The following is a 23,378-nucleotide window of genomic DNA, read 5'->3' on the forward strand; positions in this document are numbered from 1 at the left end:
GGGAAGTAAGTTTCCTGGAGGCCATCCATGTGAAATTAGTCTTATTTTCCCACTGAGGAAAAAAAAAAAAAGTATTAAACATCAAACATATCTCTCATGCTTAACCATTTGGTACACTTACTCTCAAGTCTTTTTAATGTTTAATGTTTAAGTATTTATTATTTAATTAAAATGTTCAACAATTTTGTAAATATTCCTGAGTACCACACCCTTTGAAGCATAATTTTGCAGTATCCTCCCACTATAAGCAGGGTGCTGACCTGTCCCCTGGACTCGGAGCTCACTCATACAACTTTATTTGATGAAGAGAAAATTAGTAGACTTCACACAGAGGTTTGCGATGGCTTCCACTTCAGAGTTTCTTGCTATCTTCCATTGACCATGAGATTATCACCTGGCTAGTACACTGTTCCCAGAATGAGAATGAAAACTAGTGAAGTCAGTTTGCCTCTGCCTGATCCAGCCTAAATTGGCCAAACTCTAACTGGCTCCAAGATGCAGAACTTGGCCCATCTCAAGTCACCAGAGCTATCCACCAAACCCAGCTTAGAAAACCTGAATCCAAAGATATATGAGATAAAAAATCTAACATAGTTTTGGAGGGGTTTCTCTAGTAGAAAAACCTAACTGATATAGATACTATAGTGTATAACTGACATAGATACTATAGTGTATAACTGATATAGATACTATAGTGTATAACTGATATAGATACTATAGTGTATAACTGATATAGATACTATAGTGGTGTATAACTGATATAGATACTATAGTGGTGTATAACTGATATAGATACTATAGTGTATAACTGATATAGATACTATAGTGTATAACTGATATAGATACTATAGTGTATAACTGATATAGGTACTTGGTGTAGGTACTATTCTACACCAAGAGTGTGGGGAAATATATTCACCCATGTTTTTTCAGGAATTCAGGAACCAAAAGAAAAATAGATGGGGAGTGGCAAAGTTTTGGCATGTGAGGTAGATAATTAAAGATAATAAAAAATGTTTGGAAAGATTTGTGTGCTGCAGGTAGCATCATCTCAAATTTCCACATGTTGCAGCTAAAAGTTTCTACTTCAGCTCTCCAAGAGTTGTATAAAAATGTATATAAACGGTGATTTTTTTTGCAAGATATATAATGAGCAGAATAATTAATATTCTTTATGGAACATTTCTCCAGTTAATAATTTTTAAATACAATTATAATGCACACTTAGAAATGGGTGAAAACAAAAATGGTAAACACAGCAATGTATCATAAATACTCCTGCACCCATCATGCAGGGCAAAACATGTCACATTGCAAATAGCTTAGGTCCACCTCCATGCCACTCTCCAAGCCCCTACACCTTTCTTCACATACCCTGAGGAAAGCAATAGCAATAGCCATAATTTAGGATGATCATTTCCTTGATTTTCTTTGTTTTTTTTTGAGATGGAGTCTCGCTCTGTCACCCAGGCTGGAGTGCAGTGGTGTGATCTCGGCTCACTGTAACCTCCACCTCCCGGGTTCAAGCGATTCTCCTCCCTCAGCCTCCTGAATAGCTAGGACTACAGGTGCATGCCACCACACCCAGATAACTTTTTGTATTTTTAGTAAAGACAGGGTTTTGCCATGTTGGCCGGGCTGGTCTTGAACTCCTGACCTCAGGTGATCCATCTACCTCAGCCTCCCAAAGTGCTAGAATTACAGGCGTGAGCCACCATGCCCAGCCTTGATTTTCTTTATACATTAACAACTAGGTATGCAGTCCTAAACTCTATGACATGGTTTTGTCTGCTTTAAACCATATATAGGTGTAGTCCTGTATGTTCCTACTCATGGCTTCTTGGACTCATCTTTATGTTTCTGAAATTTAGTCACATAGTTGCATCTTTATGTGATTCATTTCTTTTCACTTCTCTATATTATTCCATTGTACAAATGTGTTGTAATGATTCATTCATCTTTAGTTGATACATATTTGGGGGGTTTCTTTTTTGAACAGTTATGAATAATTCTAGTATGACCATTCTTTCATATATCATTTGATTCATTTCCTTTGGATATACACATAGAAAGAGAATTACAGGGTCATCAAATATGGCTTTCAAATTCTCTTCACAGACATAGAAAATTCCAAATTTAAATTAACTAAATTTTCTTTTTTACACCTTTACTTACAGACTATATGTAGCTATTTCTATATATCTTATTAATCAAATACTGAACCCAAAGAGATGCCCTTATTTTATAAACTCAAAATTTATTCAGACTTATGCACATATTTACCACTTGCATTATTTATTATTCCTTCATGCATGTTCAGCTTTATATTTTTAATAATTTTCCTTTTATCTAAAAAATATTCTCTTGAATTTCTATTTATTAAAGTCTGCTATGGTTTTGAAACACACTGAAGATATGATTGCATTGAATTCTAGCTTCAATTTTGTCTGTTGAAAATAAGATTGTCATTTAGACAGTTGTTTCTTTTACATAATCTTTTCTTCTACCTACTTTTCAGATTTTCGATTGGTCTTTGATATTCTGTGGCATTTGTATCTTAATTGGTTTTAGTTATCTCATCTGAGGTTTAATGACTTCTAAAAATATATGGATGTCTCAGAATAGCCAAAGTTATCCCAAGCCAAAAGAACAAAACTGCAGGAATCACATTACCTGACTTCAAAGTATACTACAGAGCTATAGTAACCAAAACAGCATGGTACTGGCATAAAAACAGACACATAGAGCAGTGAAACAGAATACAGAATGCAGAAACAAATCCACACCTATAGAGAACTCATTTTTGACAAAGGTGCCAAGAGCACACTCTGGGGAAAGGACAGTCTCTTCACTAAATGGTGCTGGGAAAACTGGATATCCATATGCGGAAAAATGAAACTAGATGCTTATTTATCACCATATACAAAAATCAAATTAAGGAGGCCTCAATGATTCAGTGATGTTTGATGAGTGGTAGTGTTTAGTGTTGATTTCTGAGAAAGAGCATTCCAAGAAGAAGGGACACAAGTATGAAGTCCCTGAGGCAATTCTTGGTATATTCAAGAAATTACACAAAGTCCAGTGTTGCTAGCATGGGATAAGCCAGGCATTTTAGGACAGACAGGCAGACAAAATCGAATCACTCAAATGATTATAGGACTTTGTAAGGATTTTTGACCTTACTCTAATGAGATGAGAAGCCACTGAAAAATCTAGAGCTGAAGAATGGTATGATCAAATTTGCATCTTCACAGGCTCTCTTTGGCTGCTACCTTGAGAATACATCAAGAGAAAAGGATGTGCAGTATAGAAAGAATAATTAGGAGTTGATGGCAATTATCTTGGCTAGGTATGGCAGCAGCTTAGACGAGTATGGCAAAAGTGATGACAAGGGATTGGATTCTGTATGTTTTTGAGGGTAGAGCCAACAAAATTTGCTGATGCCTTAGAGATGAGTTCTGAAAGAGAGAAAATGTTAACTCCGTGTTTTTGGTCTAAGCATCTGAAAGACTGAAGTGGTCATTAACAGACGAGGGAAAGGCTATAGAAGAAACGACTTTGGAGACTAGAGGGAAGATCACTATTTTGATCTGGACATGTTAGTTCAAGTTCTTGTTAGACATCCAAATGAAGATGTCAAGTGACCCCTTAGAGATCAGATTCTAGAGACCAGGGTTGATGTCTGAGCTGAAGGATTAAATATTGGCATCAATAGCACACAGAAAGTAACTAAGGTTATGACTAGATGAACTTACCTAAGAAGTGGGAGTAAAAACAGAATGATAAAACATGAGTGTAGACCATTATTTCATACCGTACACAAAATTAACTCATAATTAATTGATCATAGAGAAAAATATAAAAACAGATTACTGAAATACTGAGACATTAACTGTACCAAATGCAAAAAGTCAAAATGGGTTAATCAATCATCATTCTATCTGCATATTTCCTTACTTAGATCATTTTTTTATATAATGATAATCCCCTACTTATCAATCTATCAATATCTACATTGCTATTTTAAATAAAACTTAATTAGTCATCTGGTCACTATCACACTGATTTAGCAGAAATTCAAGTAAAAACATTATTGATGCTCCCACCTTCTCCATAGATTTTTAGTATTGTTACTTTTAAATGTGACTTTGACGTTTAAAAAAAGGGTTATATAATTTGATATATACAACTATATGTATATAAATAAAAAATATATATGAATAATCAGCCTTATTCCTCTCTATTAAACCATTTGGCCAAATTATCTATAAGGAAACTGCATGAGATCACCAAAAAAAAAAAAACAAAAAAACAAAAAAAAAAAAACCAGACATAATTTATTAGAGGTTGAAGAATTTAGACCTTGGACAATCTGATATTTTCAGTTTACAGACAAGAGAAAGAACCAGCAAAAGAGACTGAGAAGTTGTGTCATTGAACAAGGATAAAATTAGGAGAGGGCAGTATCCTGAAATGCAAATAAACTATATTCACTGCTGCTCATAGAGCATGTAACATGAAAACTAACCACTGGCAACACAGACTTACTGGTGATCTTGCAAATGTCAGATTTAATGGAGTGGCGACAGTAACACCCTCATTTAAATGAGTTGATAGGCCAATAGTTGAAAAGGTTTCATACTTTGCTAAATAATTTTAAACCAAGAGGGGACAAAGTTGAAAAAGTTGACTCTTGAGGTCAGCCTTTGACGTTGAAAATCAAAAACCCTCAGCCAGTTCTCAGGACTGAGCCAATTCAGAGAAGCAGAGTTCAATGATTGAAGGAAAACTTACATGCCCTCAGTAAATGACACTGAAGATTCACCACAAAAATATTCAGGAAATATTCACTTGACCCTTTCTCAAGCACCTGTAGTCATTTCACCTGTAGCCATAACAGTACCCAGAGGAAAGGACATATATCCATACTCTCAGAATTTTAAACATGGGGTCTGAAATAACATTAATAATATTCGAGTACTAAAAAAGACACTGTGTTTCACAGAATGGAGTGGGAGGCTTTGTTTTTGGTCGTTTGTTTGTTTGTTTGTTTTTAGAGACAAAGTCTTGTTTGTTTGCTCAGGCTAGAGTGCAGCCCAGGCTGGAGTGTAATGGCACAATCATAGCTTACTGCAGACTCAAATTCCTGGGCTAAACTGATCCCCCTGCCAGAACTTCCTAGGTAGTTGGAACTAGAGGCACACAGTATCACAATCAGTTTATTTTCTTTAACAAACAGGGACTTGCTATCTTGCCCAGCCTGATCTGGAAGTCCTGGTCTCAAGTGCTCCTCCCACCTCAGCCTTAATTGGTTTTAGTTATCTCATTTGAGGTTTAATGGCTTCTAAAAATATAAGGATATCTCAGAATAGCCAAAGTTATCCCAAGCCAAAAGAACAAAACTGCAGGAATCACATTACCTGACTTCAAAGTATACTACAGAGCTATAGTAACCAAAACTCAGCCTCCCAAATTGTTTGGATTACAGGTGTGAGCCACCTCACCAGCCCTGGGGTATGAGTTTTTGAAAGTCAGATGCTGCATAAAGCTTTGGCTCATGTTCAACCTAAGGTGGATCTAATGGGTTCATATTTATTATCTCTTCCAGAATGTTAAATGAAATTAACAGTTTCAACAGCTAGCAGAACTCTCACATTGCTTCCAGACCTGTATATTAAGGGACATTATTGTAAGTAGAACCAAAAAGAGTTCTCTGAAAGTCTCCTCTTCTGGCAAGAAAATGAGTAAAACATAATAACCGCATAGTCCAAGGAACAGAATTGGTCACCGACATGACAAAAAACTCAAAATTCCAGGAGGTGGTTGTCCATTTTTGATCCCTATTCAGTTAACCTGTCTGGCCTCTGCCAAAACCAGATGGATTACAGGATGAATGCACATCAGCATAAACTTAAATCACACTTGCAGATGCTCTCTAGGATGTGGCATCTTCACTGAGAAAACATGGTTTCTGTCTCTTTGTATGAGGCTTTTGATTTGGTGAATGCTTTTGAATCTACATCCATTGGGAGAGGAAATCAAAATGATTTGCTTTGGTGTGGTAAGAACAAAAGCACTGCTTCACCATTTTATGTCAGGGCTATGTTACTGCTGTTTTCAGTTTAATTGGCATTTTACAAAACATCATGCTAACTCAGTATATTAATAATATTGCATTAATTGTAACCCAAAAGCAGGAGATGGTGAGTTTCTCAAATATAGTAAAATACCATAACATTGAACAGAAGTAAAATACCAGAAGAAGAAAGATGAACAAGAAGATTCAGTGACCTAAAACATAGATGATGATTTTAGGGGTCCAGTGCTCCTAGTCCACATGCTGAAATACCCCTTTTAAAGTAAACAGCATGTTGCTCCGTATGCATCTATTTCCTGTCACTAAAAATGAGACACAATATTTTTTGAGCCTCCTGGGATTTGGGAGCCAATATATTCTACATTTGCGGATATTGCTCTGATTCACTAATGAAGTTTCCAAAGGCTACTGGTCTTAAGTAGAACTAGAACAAAAAATGACTCTAGCAAATGTAGGCTTTAGTCCAAGCTGCTGTGCTCATTGTGACAGACAATCCAGCAGAATTCAGACCTGCTGGAGGCATGCATAGTGAGCATTATAGGACTTTGTGCATGCTTCTCACAAGCTCACAGGAGAGGGGAGAGCAAACTCCTAGGGAATTAGTGCAAAACTATTCCCTCTTCAACAGAGGAGTGCCCTCTGTCTCAAAAACAAAACAGCGAGTGCAGAAAATTAACCCAAGTATAAAACCCTTCTAAGCATGCACATCTCTAAGCACAAGACCTGTTGCAACAGTGGAAATTATATGCTCATAAAGTCAGCCATGATTGGAGGGTATGACCACATCTGAGTGGCACAAGGAGTGGACAGCACTGGGCGCAAACATGTGCTTCCTCAGATTCACTTGACTGTCTCCCATTCCCCTGGTCAGCACCTTGCCTGACCCACGTCACCCTTCCATTTGGGACTTGAATGGATCACCACATTGTGGGCATGAGGTCTGACTTTCATTACCTCCACCAAGGGACTGGATGATGGAAAGCGGAAGAGCAGAGATGGTAATTCTGCCTCAGGGAAACCCTGGCCAGTGGGAAATAGAAGACAGAAGACAGCTGAGTAGATATATTCTCCCTCCTCTGTTGCTTCCATGGACTAATGCTGGATGTGTTTTCCTCTCGCAGCCCTTCTGAAAAAGTCCTGGGAGCCAAGTGCACGCATCTGATGACCACCATGCTGTCTCTCTCACCTCATTGTGAAGTGGTCGTCAGCAGAGTCATATCACACATCACAACACATAGTTTCACATCTTCTCTTGCCTCAATTTCCATATGTCCCAGCCTTTGCTGCCATGGACCTCCTTCCAAATAATTGTCATTACTTTAATATCAGACATCTGCTCTAGTTCTAGACCCTTGAGACTAAGATATTCATTCAGTGTTTTAATTATTATTCATTTATTTTTCTATGAGTTTATAATACGGTGATTAAAGCGATCATTTAGAAAGGATATTAAAAATACTATCTAAAAAATATATTTTAGTAAGATAGTTGGCAACTAAATATTTTAAATGAAATGTCATTTTTGTTTATGTAATAACCAGCTAGAAATACCACAATACAAATGTATAGTTCGCAATAGAAAAGATATGTGCACATATACAAAACTCTTTTATATGCTTAGTAAAAAGTATTGTAATAAATGCCATCTGATTTTATTTTCCACTTTGTCTTTGTGTCACACATCCGATATAGCTGCATCAATGCTATATTATAGTGATATTTCCCCTAGAATTGGGGAATAGCCAAACTTTTGCTCTGAGAAATTCTTCTTCTTGGATAATCCTATAACTTCAATCTGAAACCAGAACAGAAATATTCATGCAACTGTAGATTTTGTGATGTGTTACATTTTCATTGGTTTACCACTCCAATATAGTTCATGTATTCGTTCATTCACCAATTAATTTGTTCATCAAAGTATCATTTTTGAATAACTATTCTGTGTGCTGTCTTTATGTCTACAGTAAGCAAGAGCTATATGATCTCCACTTTTATGGTACTTACATTGTACCAGGGAAGATATATGATAAACAAACAAATCAGATGTGGAGATGATTTATCTTAAGATTTAGATAATATTGTTAAAATTGCATAACACCAGAAATTAATAGTCACACAGAATTTAGCTGTTGAACTAGGTTATACATTTTCTTCTTATAATAGAACTTGCTATTAGTGAATATGTCAATACACTTTCTCTCATTTCATCATTTACACCAAGATTATAATAAAACATATCTTTAAGGCATTTCCTATCATCAATATATAGATTTCATAGATGCCATAGTTTCTATACCCTCTTTAGATTGAGCTTCTTTTAAAGTAAGGAAAATTTGAGCTTTTGAGGAATTTTAAGGATGGAAGATAAAGGAGGGAATTGGCAATTCAGGAGCTCAGAGGTGGCTTAGACAAAACCTAAAATATATAACATCAGATCTCAACTTCAAAAAAGTTTTGTTTAATTCAAAACTGGAAGAGATGACTTTTCTAATTGCATATGGAAACTTATAACAGCACTGAAAAGAGCTCATGATCATGTTTCTTTGTCTTTTTTATAGAAATGATTTTTTGTAAGCTATTAACATACTATATTAAATCTAATATTCTTCAGTATTGCTTTTGATATACATAAAAAATGTACACTAGATATATTTTTCACCCTTGAATTTTATTTTGTGCATTGTTATCTAACAATAATTGTATTTGCTTTATACTAAACATAAAATAAGAATTCATCATGAACGCCTATGATCCCAGCACTTTGGGAGGCTGAGGCAGTGGATCACTTGAGGTCAAGAGTTCGAGACCAGCCTCTCCAACATGATGAAACCCCATCTCTACTATTAAAAAAAAAAAAATTAGCCATGCATGGTGGCACATGCCTGGAGTCCCAGTCACTCAGGAGGCTGAGGCATGAGAATCACTTGAACCCAGGAGGTGAACGTTGCAGTGAGCCAAGATTGTGTCACTACATTCCAGCCTGGACAACAGAGCAAGACTCCATCTCAAAAAAGAAAAAAAGAAAGAAAAAAAAAAAAAAAAAAACCTACCCGAAAGACACATTCTCATCATTGATTTAGAATTAAATTTCCTTACCATCCAAAAAATTACAGGCTCAAACAATGATAGTTAAACAGTTAAATACACTATGGTACGTATACATAATACAAATTACAATGAACAACAGCAATAATTTTCTGATATAAGGTGTCAGTTCTTAATTATAAATAGAGATCATAAATTCCTCAAATGAAATATCATACAATAAAATATATGTGTGAAACACACATGGGTTCATAATTCTGACAAATTTCTTATCCTACTTTTGTATAACTGAACAGTTTATATGAAAAATTGATTAAAGGTATGTTATGGTAAATGTTAAGTTTTCATATACATTCAGACATACACACGCATATATATATATACTTTTATATAATAAACTTAGGTAAAAGAATTTTCTAATTCTACTTTTGTAAATTACTCAAATACATAGACTATGCAAAAACTTGTAGGAAATATAAAATGTTCTGGACACCATCAATTTGTTTTCTGCTAGAAAACACACAATGAGCCTCTGGTGAATCTATGGAGTTGACAGGTTCTGTCCTTTGGCCCAGCAATTCACCTGCCACAAAATTGAAAGAAAGCTCTGCTTTAGCTTCTTGTTCCCCCAAATCAGAATGAATGAGTGGAATGTTGGATATATGATTCCAACAGCTTGGCAAAGGATTAAGACAAGTTCTTTCTGTTGCTTCTTGTAATTCCAAAGCGATATGATTACACATAGAAAGTAAACGGCAAATAATATGAGGAAGGAGGTCACAGTTTGCAGAGCTTTTAGGTGGATTTTGGTGCTAGGATCTTGAGATCCTTTGCCATAGCGCTTCATCTTCTTCAGATGTTTACACAGAGAGCAGATTAACAGCAGAAAAGATATCAGGGTCAGAGTGAATGGTATCAAGTTTGCTACCGTGACTGCAATCAAGTTAGAAAGGTACGTTGCATTCCTCAATTTGATCTTCCAAGTTATGTTTCTTTCATATTCTTTTGTCCACACATTTATATACATGTTTTCCATCACAAGATCACAAACCAAAAATAACGAAGCCCCCAACACTATCACCAGAACTACACTCTTAGCCTTCCTTTTAAGTGATGAAAAATAAGTCTGGAGAAATTGACGATCTTGAGCAAATAAAATATGCTGAGGCTAGTAGCAAGCCAGTTGCTGAAATGGTTGGTGACTGCCCAGGCATTAGAAATAAAAATTGTTACTTTTAAACTAGATGAAGTTGGATTCAACACAGTTGAATACCAGTGTAAGACTATTACCCAGAGCAAACCAGCTCTGGAGACTGCCAGAGCAGCAATAATTTGATCAGCTGAGGAGATCTTTTGTCTCTTGACCCAGGCAATGAAATTTATCAGTGCTATAAAGCCATTGGCAAAATTTCCAAGAAGCAATGCAACCACTACTAGAATGGAAAAAACAATGTGTAGAAAACTCATCATGTCTAAACAAAAAAGCAAGTAAAAAGTTCAGGCCTAATGTCACTGGTTGTGACTCCTCTAATATTCAGACTTTAGATTAAATATGCACTTGATTCCTGACTGTTCAATGACATCGTTTATACTTTTAAATTCTGTGAACAATGTCAACAGGAAAGCACCAGCTTAAACTAATGAATGAGTTCAGTGCTGCCTTTATGGAAAATATTGTCAGTCCCAAAACAGCTCAAATTAATTATTATTCATACAGTCTCTGTTCTTGCTATAGGCTGAAATTTTTCTGACTGATGTTGAAGGGAAAGCTGAATTCTCATTTGCTAGCATTCAAATAAAGACATATCTTCTTTCATTGCTTTGCAATTTTTTCCTTGTTTCACATTTCCATAATTTGTGTTCAGCCCTTCAGTTGTTAGGGAAATTTTAATACCCAGTACATAGATGACACAGCAAGTATTTAGATTGTTAAAAGAGCCTGGTCATATGTAGGATCATAATCACTAAAGATTTATTTTTTAATGCCAGATTTAAATACACAGAACCTTAACTTTTTATCAAAATCACCCAATATTTTATTGGGAACCACAGGAAAGCCAATACTCCTTATACTGTGGTTGCTGTAAACCAATACTTTTGTATGGCATCACTATTAACAAACTCATAAACACACACACATAGACACACACACACTTTTACCCTTCAAGGATGAAAGGAATTGTTTTCTAATAACTTATGAAATGGAAAATGAGTTTCAGGAGCTCATCCTGGTGGAATTAGTCCTATTTTTCCCATGCCGGATTTTCAGCCAATGAATAATATTCATGAAACGTGTCTCTCATGCTTAGGCTTTTGGTAATGCTACTTGAAAGCTTGTAAATATTCCTGAGTACCAGATCTTTGTCACATAATTTTGCAGTATCCTCCCATCATAGGTATAGTGAAAACCTTGCACTAGGGCTCTGAGTTTGATCATGTAATTTGCTTTGATAAACAGAAAATTACTACGCTTTACATCGAAATTTGAAATGGTTCCATATTAGGCTTTCTTGTTCTTTTCCATTTATCATGAGAACATGTCCACACTAACATACCGTTTCCAGAATGAGAATGAGTAACTCATGGAGTCACATTGCCCCTGCCTGACCCAGTCTTAAATCGGCCAAACTTTAACTAGATCCAAGAGGCAAAGCTTGAAACATCTCAAATCACCAGCGCCATCCACCAAACCCCAGCTTAAGAAAACAAAATCCAAAAGCATGTGAGATATAAATATCTAATGTGGTTTTGGAGAAGTTTCTTTTGCAGAAAAAGCTAAGTGATATAGACACTCTGATAAAACAAGAGTGTAAGAAATATGTGAACCCTTGTTGTGTCAGAAATTCAGGAGCCAAAGGAAAAATAGGTTGGAAATATCAAAGTTTTTGTAACATGAAGTGAATGTCTAAAACTAGAAGGAAATGTTGGGAAAGATCTGGAGGTTTTAGGTAATAGCATCTCAAATTTCTCCATTTCACAACTAAAATAAGAATTCACTTTAGCTCTCTTGATTTGTATAAGAATGTACATAAATGGTGGATTTTTCCCCTAAGTATAAAATGAGCAGAGCAACTAATAATTTTCATGTGACATTTCTCCTAATTTGTAATTTTAAAAATAAAATTATAATGCACACTTAGAAATGGGCCAAAACAAAAATAGGAAAGAGCAATGTATCATAAACAGTCATGTAACCATTACGCAGGGTAAGACATGGAACACTGCAAATAGACTAGGTCCACTTCCAGGCCACTTTCCAAGTGCCTAAACCTTTATTCACATCTCCTGAGACAAGCAATATTCATAATCTATGCTGATCATTTCCTTGAATTTCTTTATGGTTTACCAACTAGGTTTGCAGCCCTAAACTCCACAGGTTGGTCTGTCCTGCTTTGAACTGTGTATAGGTGCCGTCCTGTGTGTTCTTCTTGTTCATGGCTTCTTGCACTGGACATCATGTTTCTGAAATTTAGTTACATAGTTGCATGTACATGTGATTCATTTCTTTTCACCTCTCTATATTGTTCCACTGTATGGATTTACTGTAATCATTTATATCATTCAATCATCCTTAGTTAATATATATTTTGGGCAGTGTATTTTTGAGCTACTGTGAGTAACCCTACTATGAGTATTATTTCACATATCATTTGAAGCAATTCCTATTACAGGGTCATTAAATGTGGTGTTCAAATTCTCCTCACAGACATAGAAAAGTGCAAACAATAATTTAACTAAATTTGTTCCTGTCACCTTTACCTTCAGTCTCTTTGTTGCTATTTGCATATATCTTATCAATTATATATTTAACTCAACAAGACATTATTTTATTCAGTCAACATTCATTTAGAATTATGCACATATTTATTATTTCTGTTAATTTGTATTCCTTCTTGCAAGTTTAATCTTGTATTTTCAATGTTTTTTATTTTATCTGAAAAATATCATTTGGATTTCTGTGTATGCAGGTCCTCTATTCTTTTGAAACACACTGAAGGCATGATTCCATTGAATTCTACCTTCCATTTTTCTGTGGAAAATCAGTTTTCATTTAGAAAGTTGTTCCTTTTAAAATAATCTATCTTTTCCTCTGGGCACTTTTCAGATTTTCTATTGGTCTTTGATGTCCTGTGTCATTTTATGTTAATTTTTTTTAGTTATCCTGTCTGACCTTTGATGGTTACTAAAAATATATGGATTAATATATTTTATCACTTTTGGGAAAATCTCCACAACATTGCTTCTACCCTATTTTCTCCCTTTTAATCTTCCAGAAATCCAGAAGTATGTTAGATCCTCTGATTGTAGCATCAATGCCTCTTATCCTCTTAGTTTTGCATTCTCTGTCTTGTGGTCTCTTTAGGCTTCATTCTTTGTAGTTGTCTTCCAGTTCACTAATTCTCTCTTCTCCTATGTCTAACTGGTTGTTAACTCTTCGTTTATTGGATTCTCAATACTGACTATTTATTTTTTGCTCTTATCATTTTAGTAGCAGAAATAATCTTTTGTTCTCCTTCTATAAATCATTATCTATGGAGAAACAGAACAAAGTACTCTTACAACCAAGTTATTTTTAAAAATGGGATTCTTTGGTTGGTTGGTTTTGTTTGTTTGTTTTTTGTATGCTTGATATGAAAATGGTAACAATTTTCTTCTTTTCCCAAGACTTTGGTCACAAAATGGAATAAAAGCGTAGTCTACACATTCTCCCACAAGTTGGAAGAACCTGGAAATTGATGTGATGTGAGTAGCTTGTCTGTTGATGAGTCTTCACCACAAACTCTCCCCACAGGGAAATTCAATTAGCTGTGCTGGATTTCAAAATGCCATTCCAATAAATAAATTATAGCACCTCAACCCTAGATACATCATTCTATTTTACAAATTAAAATTTACTCTTTTTTTATTAGCAGAAGTAGAGCTCTGTGTCTGTGCCTTCAAACTTCTTCATTATCAGGTGAGATATAGAAGATGTGAGGGCTTACTTCTATTTGATTTATTTAGTCCTAAAATTCTCACTTTAGATGTGCCAGCAACCTGTGTGGGCTGACAACCGGGGGCAGGATGGGAGAATGCCAGGGGATAGATGCACCAAGGACTGGATACCTCCTTGCCTCCTCCCAACCTTCTCAAAACTTCAGCACAACTCTGAAGCAAAGTGTGCTTGTGGGAGAACCCAGAGTTGCCTAAGATTTAATTTCTGCCATCAGGTTTATGGAGCCCCTAGGGAAATTAAGCTGAGTTTTTAAAATATCCAGGAAGTTAAATTTGTTGTACATGTGAGTTTCTGAACTGAGATTAGTATTTGCTTTACCTGGCATCAGGGAGTGTTATATATCAATTATTTAAATATTCATGTAAGATGTAAAAAGGGGCCGGGCGCGGTGGCTCAAGTATGTAATCCCAGCACTTTGGGAGGCCGAGGCGGGCGGATCACGAGGTCAGGAGATCGAGACCATCCTGGCTAACGCGGTGAAACCCCGTCTCTACTAAAAACACAAAAAATTAGCCGAGCGTGGTGGCGGACGCCTGTAATCCCAGCTACTTGGAGGCTGAGGCGGGAGAATGGCATGAACTCGGGAGGCGGAGCTTGCAGTGAGCTGAGATCGCGCCACTGCACTCCAGCCTGGGCTACACAGCGAGACTCCGCCTCATGACTACCGCTCAAAAAAAAAAAAAAAAAAAAAGATGTAAAAAGGAGTAGAAGTACACATATCAAATTTCCAGAAATAAACTTTGCAAACTAAACATTCAATTTATGGCTATTAATCTTTGTTCAGTAAATGTAGAAAGGTTAAAAAATTAAATAAAATAAAATCTTCACTTAGAAATAAGAGCTTGGATCATGAAATGGCTTTTTATTTATCTTTTAATGAATGAATTTATTTAACACAACTAAAATCTTTCTTATAATGTTCCTACAGATTTAAGTTTATCTATAATGATTGCTTAAGCAATGTATTTTAAACTAACACTATACTTAATTTCTAAATCTAAATGTATTTGGCTCAACCTGAAATTTTCTGTTTACTAATGTAACTTTCCCACAATGATAATATTTTAAAATTTATTAGACATTATCCAAATTACGTATGAAAATATTTCAAAAATAAATCATTTAAAGAGATAGATGTAGATGATGATTGACAATGATGATAATGTCAGCCAAAAGGGGCCATACTCTTCTATAAATATGACTTCAATCATGTTTTCTAACTGCTACATTTCAGGGTGATGGACTCATGAACTTTTTTCTTACATTATTCTCAGCATCAGGCACAGACAAACATCCTCAGACAGTAATGGGGAGGGGGGAGGGGGGAGGGATTGCATTGGGGAGTTATACATGATATAAATGATGAATTGATGGGTGCTGACGAGTTGATGGGTGCAGCACACCAACATGGCACAAATATACATATGTAACAAACCTGCACGTTATGCACATGTACCCTAGAACTTAAAGTATAATAAAAAAAAATAAAAAAATAAAATGGTAATGAAAATTCCCCCCCCCCCACAAAAAAAAGAATAAGTAAAAAAAAATGAATTTCCACTGATTTACTGGCTGTTTTTTTTCATTTACCACATACTGAAAATCATGACAAAACTGCCCTACAACAAAGATTCTTCTCCTTTGGGCTGTTTAATTATCACTGCACTTTCACATGAACTTACACAAATCCTCTCTACAACTATAGAGCATATAAACTGTATCTTATCTTTTAATAGTATCATTAGTAGGCAAAATTCTCTCAACTGCTTATTTACAATCTCAGCTACTGTCACTAAATCTGGGTTATTTGATTATAGCAGTCGAAGTAACACTACATATACACAAGCACACTCAAAGATTACGCTAAATATGTTTTATAGCTTAACAATTATCTTTCTAGGGTTTCTTCTCTAATACAGAATCAAAAAATTTATAGAAACAAAATATTTTCCCCAACACATATGCCATGCACATGCATAGTATTGTGATCTTTGAATGGTAACAATATGAGCATAATTATTTCATTTAGGGATAAATGTAGCAAAAATTGTCCTATATACTTAATATCTATAGTGCTACATACTTCAATATTTGTACTTTATGAAAAATTCCCTAATTGTTGCCAATCTGAAATGCGTATCATGAATAATTAAATTGGAAACAAGAAAAAAGTCTATTGCAATATAGTCGTTCAAAATCTGATGTTTCCGATTAAGATTACCATTAAGAATGTGGATGTACACTTACTGCTTATATTTTCTTTTGAAATTAATTTTTAAAAAGTATAAAATTTTAGCCTTATTTCTTACTACTATAAAGCTGTATTCTTCTTTATTCAGCAAAACTCTAATTACAATGGCACATGTAGGAATATATTAGTTTCAGCCTAATTTTATATTCATTAATTTATTTAACATTTCTGATTTTAAAATATTTTCATTATTCTGGAACCTAACATATGTAGGGAAAGCAATAGAATCTAAATGTACAGTAAGAGGAAAAAAGAATGTAACATTAACACTCATATTCCACACCTTCGTCAAAAAATAGAATTTGCCAGCAATCTGACATTCCCCATATATGCTTTCTTGTTGATATAATTTCCTTGTTGTTTCCTCCCTCCCAAGTACCCCAGTTATGATAATCACTTAAATGTTTCACTTTAGTTTTGCCACCAATGCAATAAATAATAAGAATTTATTTCAAATTATAAGAATTATAAGAACTTAAAACAATTTATAATTTGTTTTATAAAAGTTATAATTTCTTTTATAAAGAGTTATAAGAATCTAAAATTTCTTTTATAAGGAGGTGTAAGAATTCATAATTGTCTTATAAGGAATTATAAGAATTTGTAATTCGTTTTATAAGCAATTATCAGAAATTATAATTTCTTGTAAAACCAATTATCAGAATATTATAATTTCTTTTGTAAGCAGTTATCAGAATTTAAAATTCTTTTGTAAGCGATTATCAAATTTATATTTCTTTTGTAAAGCAATTATCCAGAATTTATAATTTCTTTTTGTAGCAATTATCAGAATTTATTTGCCAAAACTATAAAATATTCTTGCAAATTTCATATAAATGTGATTATACTTGAATGTTTTTCATGTTAATAATTACTAACTATCGCTGTATAGTTTGCTCTCCATGTAAATCAAATTTATTCAGTTTCCCCTTTTTTTTTCTAGTTAATCTGTATTTTTGATTTAATAAAATGACATGATTTCTTTCAGTGGTTTTGTAGCATATAGTCAGGGAGTATGCAAAGTTCAGGATTAACAGGGCTCATCATCGTGGATGTGGATTTTAATCAATGGTAAGTAAAACAGGGTATGTAGTAAATATGTAACTATAAATGGTGCGCAATGCAGAATTGGAATGACAATTACAGTGACTATGAGGTTTTTTTTTCACATTTTGTTTATTTTTTATATGCTTTATATTCTAGGGTACATGTGCACAATGTGCAGGTTTGTTACATATGGTATGGATGTGCCATGTTGGTGTGCTGCACCGTTAACTCGTAGATTTCAGCATTAGGTAGTATCTCCTAATGCTATCCCTCCCCCATCCCCTACCCCATAACAGGCCCAGTGTGTGGAACGTTCCCCTCCTGTGTCCAAGTGATCTCATTGTTCAATTTCCACCTATGAGTGGAACATGCGGTGTTTGGTTTTCTGTTCTTACGATAGCTTGCTGAGAATGATGGTTTTCCAGCTGCATCCATGTCCCTACAAAGGACATGAACTCATCCTTTTTTTTTTTTTTATAGCTGCATAGTATTCCATGGTGTATATGTGCCACATTTTCTTAATCCAGCCTATCATTGCTGGATATTTGGGTTGGTTCCAAGTCTTTGCAATTGTGAATAGTGCTGCAATAAACACACGTGTGCATGTGTCTATATAGCAGCATGATATATAATCCTTTGGGTATATACCCAGTGATGGGATGACTGGGTCAAATGGTATTTCTAGTTCTAGATCCTTGAGGAATCGCCACACTGTCTTCCACAATGGTTGAACTAGTATGGCCTTAAGGGGGCCATCTATAGACCTACCCTCAGGGTGCATTCTCTTTCTCAGGGATGTTCCTTGCTGAGAAAAAGAATTCAGCGATATTTCTCCCATTTGCTTTTGAAAGAAGAGAAATATGGCTCTGTCCCATCCTGCTCACTGGCAGTCAGTTTAAGGTTACTCCCTTGTTCCCTGAACATCGCTGTTATCCTGTTCTTTTTTCAAGGTACCCAGATTTCATATTGTTCAAACACACATGCTCTACAAACAATTTGTGCAGTTAACGCAATCATCACAGGGTCCTGAGGTGACGTTCATCCTCCTCAGCTTACGAAGATGACAGGATGAAGGGATTAAAGTAAAGACAGGCATAGGAAACCACAGGGTATTGACTGGGAAAGTGATAAGTGTCCATGAAATCTTCACAATTTATGTTCAGAGATTGCAGTAAAGACAGGTGTAAGAAGTTACAAAAGTATTAATTTGGGGAACTAATAAATGTCCATGAAATCTTCACAATTTATGTTCTTCTGCCGTGGCTTCAGCCGGTCCCTCTGTTCGGGGTCTCTGACTTCCCACAACATATATGTATTCTGATATGAGTGCAAATCCTGGGTCTGAGGATGTGATCCTTCATCTTATTCAAATAATGTCACACTCAAAGTAATTGCACTGATTTATAATCCTAAGAGCAGTGTATGAAAATTCCCACTGCTTCATATACTTTCCAAAATTAGTTGAATAATTTTTGCACTTTCATATTTATATAAAATATAATTAAACTTGGCTGGGCACGGTGGCTCAAGCCTGTAGTCCCAGCACTTTGGGAAGCCAAGGCGGGTGGATAACCTTAGGTAAGGAGTTCGAGGCCAGCCTGGCCAACATGGTGAAACCCCATCTCTACTAAAAATACAAAAATTAGCCAGGTGTGGTGACGCACACCTGTTATCCCAGCTATTCAGGAGGCTGAGGCAGGAGAATCGAGTGAACCCAGAGGCGGAGGTTGCAGTGAGCCGAGATGACACCACTGCACTCCAACCTGACCACAAAGTGAGACTGTGTCTCAAAAATAAATAAAATAAAATATTATTAAACTTAACATTTTACAAACCTTTTCTATTATAATTCAGAATGTATCTTCAGTTGAAAATTATATCACTCTTTCAATTCTATGACTATAATTTCATGCACATTTATTAGGGATTGATTATATATTTCATATATTTATTTGTTCATATTTCATTATTAGTTTTCTAATTTCTTTCTTGAAGTTTCAAATTCCTTTTGTTATGAGCAAGTGTAATTATACTGGAGATATTTCCTTTAATCAATCATTATGTCAAATGACTTTGAGAAAATATGATTAGTTAATGGTATATTGTAGTGGAAGTTTCAGGATTGTTTAACAACTCCTAAAAGGAAACAAAGAAAAAATATTAAAATATAAAAATAGTCTGTAAGTTTAATTATAGTAGTCCATGGGAAAACACAAATTCCATTACCAGTATGGAAAGCATGATTGGTAGTAAACATACCATGTCTGAATTCTTTTTAAGGCAGGCCTAATTTCACTGGACAAGATTCCCTTTAAGGTTCTTACCTTAAATTCTATGTACACCTGATTTCTGAATGTGCAGTAACACTCTTGTTCTTTTTAAATTCTCTGACCAATGTCAAACAGAAAAGCACCAGGGCATGCTAATGAACGAATTCAATGCTATCTTTGTGGAAGACTTGATAATGTCTAAAACAGCTCAAATTAACTTATACTCAAACACTATGTCCAGGCTATAAGATAAAATTTTTCATACTGATGTTGAAGTGAAAAATGAGTTATCACTTACTAGCATGCAAATAAACACATATTCTGTTTCATTGTTTTGCAGTATTTTTCCTTGTTTAACCTCTCCATAATTTGTGTTCGGCAATGTCAGTTGTTAGGGAAATTTTAAAAACCAACACATAGACCCTACATTGGATATCTAAACTGTTAAAAGGAGTTTTGTTGTAACTAGAATCATGACGACTGTAGATTTATTTTTTTAAAGGTCAGATTTATGTAAACAGAATCCAAAGTTTTCTTGTCAAAAGAATCCAAGGTTTTCTTGGGAAGTGCAAAAAGACCAATACCCTTTAAAATCTGCTTGCTGCTAATATGTTTGTATAAGTCTATTGTTAACAAGCTCATTAACACAAACACACACATGCATACATGCCCCTCATGGATGGGAGGAATTATTGTCCTGTAATTTCCAAAATGGAAAATCAATTTCAGGCAAGTCATCCAGGTTGAAATAGCCCTATTTTCCCATTCACCCTTTTCAGTCAGTTGCTTAAACTTTTAAATAAGTTATTCTCTCACACTTAAGCTTTTGAATGCTTAAGCTTTTGAATAAGTTATTCTCTCGAGTCTAGCTAATATTTAAATATGAATTGTTTAATTAAAATATTCAGCAATTTAAAAAATATTCCTTGGGCACTTAAAGAATAAAACATGTATTTTCCATTGAAGACTCTAGACTTCCCTCGGTATGGATATTCACTTTTATTTTTCTCTGTTTAATTTCTTTTGATTACTCTATTAAGAAGAATAGATGTTAGTATTGGTCTCCAATCTTGTATTTTATTTCTTTTTAGGTTTTATAGTATAATTGTTTCCAAGAGATCTCGGAGTCAGACTGCCAAGAGAGGAAACCAGTTTTTCTGCTTCATATAGTGATGATTCTGAGATTCCATTTTACAACTACTCTCTGCCTCAGTAAAAACGCAGATGATAATAACATTCTCTTTGTGAGGAGTTAGTATAGCATTTGTATAACTGCTTTCCATTTTACCTGTCTGGGACTGGAAGAAACAAAGATGGCTAGTTACTGATTTGATCCTGTATTACTAGATATTTAGAAGATGCCAGTGAAAACTTCCATTTCTTTTTTTCTTTTTTTTTTTCTTTTTTTCTGAGACAGACTCTTGATCTCTCACCCAAGCTGGAGTGCAGTGGCATAATCATACCTCACTGTAGTCTTGAACTCCTGGACACAAGTGATACTCTTGCTCTCCTGCCTCAGCTTTCCAAGTAACTGGAACTACAGGCATGCACCACCAAGCCTGCTAATTTTTAAATTTTTTGTGAATACAGGGTTTCCCTATGTTACCTAGTCTAGTATCGAACTCTTGGGCTCAAGTGTCCTCTCAAAGCGCTGGGATTACAGGTATGAGCATCAGTGGTTGGTCAAGAACTTCCATTTTTGAGTAGAATATAGCAAGTTCAAGAAGGGAAGATATCCTTCTGCAATAACTACGATAAGAGAAAGAAAAGGCCAAAAATATTTTTTAAATTAATCAGAGAGTTGTACAAGCAACCAAGACCAGCTGAACTGAAATCCAGCACGAGAGCTTTTATAGATGAAGAGTCGATTTATATGTTCAGTGCAATCCCTATCAGATTCCAGCAGGCATTTTTTTTTTTTTTTTTGATAAAATGAAAAACTAGTCCGACAATACATCTGGAAATACCAAGTTATCAGATGACCAAAAGAAATTTTAAAAAATAACAAAGTTGGCCGGGTGGCTCACAGCTGTAATCCCTGCACCTGGGAGGCCAATGTGGGTGGATCACCAGGTCAGGAGATGGAGACCATCCTGGCTAACACGGTGAAACCCCGTCTCTATTAAAAATACAAAAAATTAGCTGGATGTGGTGGCGGGCGCCTGTAGTCCCAGCTACTGTGGAGGCTGAGGCAGGAGAATGATGTGAACCCGGGAGGCGGAGCTTGCAGTGAGCCAGATCCTGCCACTGCACTCCAGTCTGGGTGACAGAGTGAGACTCTGTCTCAAATAAAATAAAATAAAATAAAATAAAATAAAATAAAATAAAAATTGCAGAATTACAATTTCTGATTTCAAAGCTTATTACAAAGCTGCACTTATCAGGATGGTGTGGTGTTGGCATTACAGTAGACAAAAAGAACATAAAACATAACTGAGAGTCTAGAAATTAACATTGACGTTCATGGTCATTGAGTTCAAAAAGACTACCACTGCAGCTGAATAGGAATTAATAATTTTTTTCAACAATTGATAATGAGAAAGTTGAATAATCACATACATAAGAAATGAATTTATATCCTATTTCATATCATTCCAAACAAAAAAAACTAATATTTAATCATAGAGCTACATGTAAAAACTGGGATTAGTAACTGAGATACAAACACATATTAAATGTACCAAATGCAAGTAATAAATTTTATGGGTGCACCCTAGATTTTGTAGCGTTTTTGTTTGTTTGTTTGTTTTTGTTGTTTTGAGACACAGTCTCACTCTGTGGCCCAGGCTGGAGTGGAGTAGTACAAACTTGGCTCACTGCAGCCTCCAACTCCAAGCTCAAAGAGTCTCTTGCCTTTAGCCTCCTGAGTAACTGGGACTACAGACTACAAGCACACACCACCACACCTGACTAATTCTTGTATTTTTGGTAGAAATAGAGTTTGGCCGTGTCTCCCAGGCTGGTCTTGAACTCCTGGGCTCGAGCAATCCTCCTGCTTCAGCTTCCCAAGTATTTGGAACTATAGGCATGCACCACCACGCCAGCTAAATTTTAATTTTTTGTAGAGATGAAGTTTCCGTACATTGTGAATGGAACTCTGGCTCTCAAGGGATCCTCCCACCTTGGCCTCCCAAAGTACTAGGACTACAGGCATGAGACATCACATCCAGCCTGCAGTGGGAGTGCTTGAAAGTCAGATGCTTTCTCTTGCCTGATTGCCCTAGCCAGAACTTCCAACACTATGTTGAATAGGAGTGGTGAGAGAGGGCATCCCTGTCTTGTGCCAGTTTTCAAAGGGAATTTTCCAGTTTTGCCCATTCAGTATGATATTAGCTGTGGGTTTGTCATAAATAGCTCTTATTATTTTGAGGTACGTTCCATGAATACCGAATTTATTGAGCGTTTTAGCATGAAGGGGTGTTGAATTTTGTCAAAAGCCTTTTCTGCATCTATTGAGACAATCATGTGGTTCTTGTCTTTGGTTCTGTTTATATGCTGGATTACGTTTATTGATTTGCGAATGTTGAACCAGCCTTGCATCCCAGGGATGAAGCCCACTTGATCATGGTGGATAAGCTTTTTGATGTGCTGCTGAATCCGGTTTGCCAGTATTTTATTGAGGAAAACAGTATGGCAATTCCTCAAGGATCTAGAACTAGATGTACCATATTT

General features: G+C 35.5%; 1 protein-coding gene across 1 annotated transcript; it reads right to left on the bottom strand.

The window, feature by feature from the left end:
* Nucleotides 1–9,192: 9,192 nt before the first annotated feature.
* Nucleotides 9,193–10,612, bottom strand: LOC108520840 (taste receptor type 2 member 20-like). Its single transcript, XM_017860385.1, is given in 2 exon segments — nucleotides 9,193–10,252; nucleotides 10,255–10,612. Coding segments are annotated over 2 exon segments (927 nt in total). The 3' UTR covers nucleotides 9,193–9,683.
* Nucleotides 10,613–23,378: the final 12,766 nt, after the last annotated feature.

This window comes from Rhinopithecus bieti, unplaced genomic scaffold (assembly GCF_001698545.2).
Source record: "Rhinopithecus bieti isolate Rb0 unplaced genomic scaffold, ASM169854v2 scaffold_54685, whole genome shotgun sequence".
Taxonomy (NCBI): domain Eukaryota; kingdom Metazoa; phylum Chordata; class Mammalia; order Primates; family Cercopithecidae; genus Rhinopithecus; species Rhinopithecus bieti.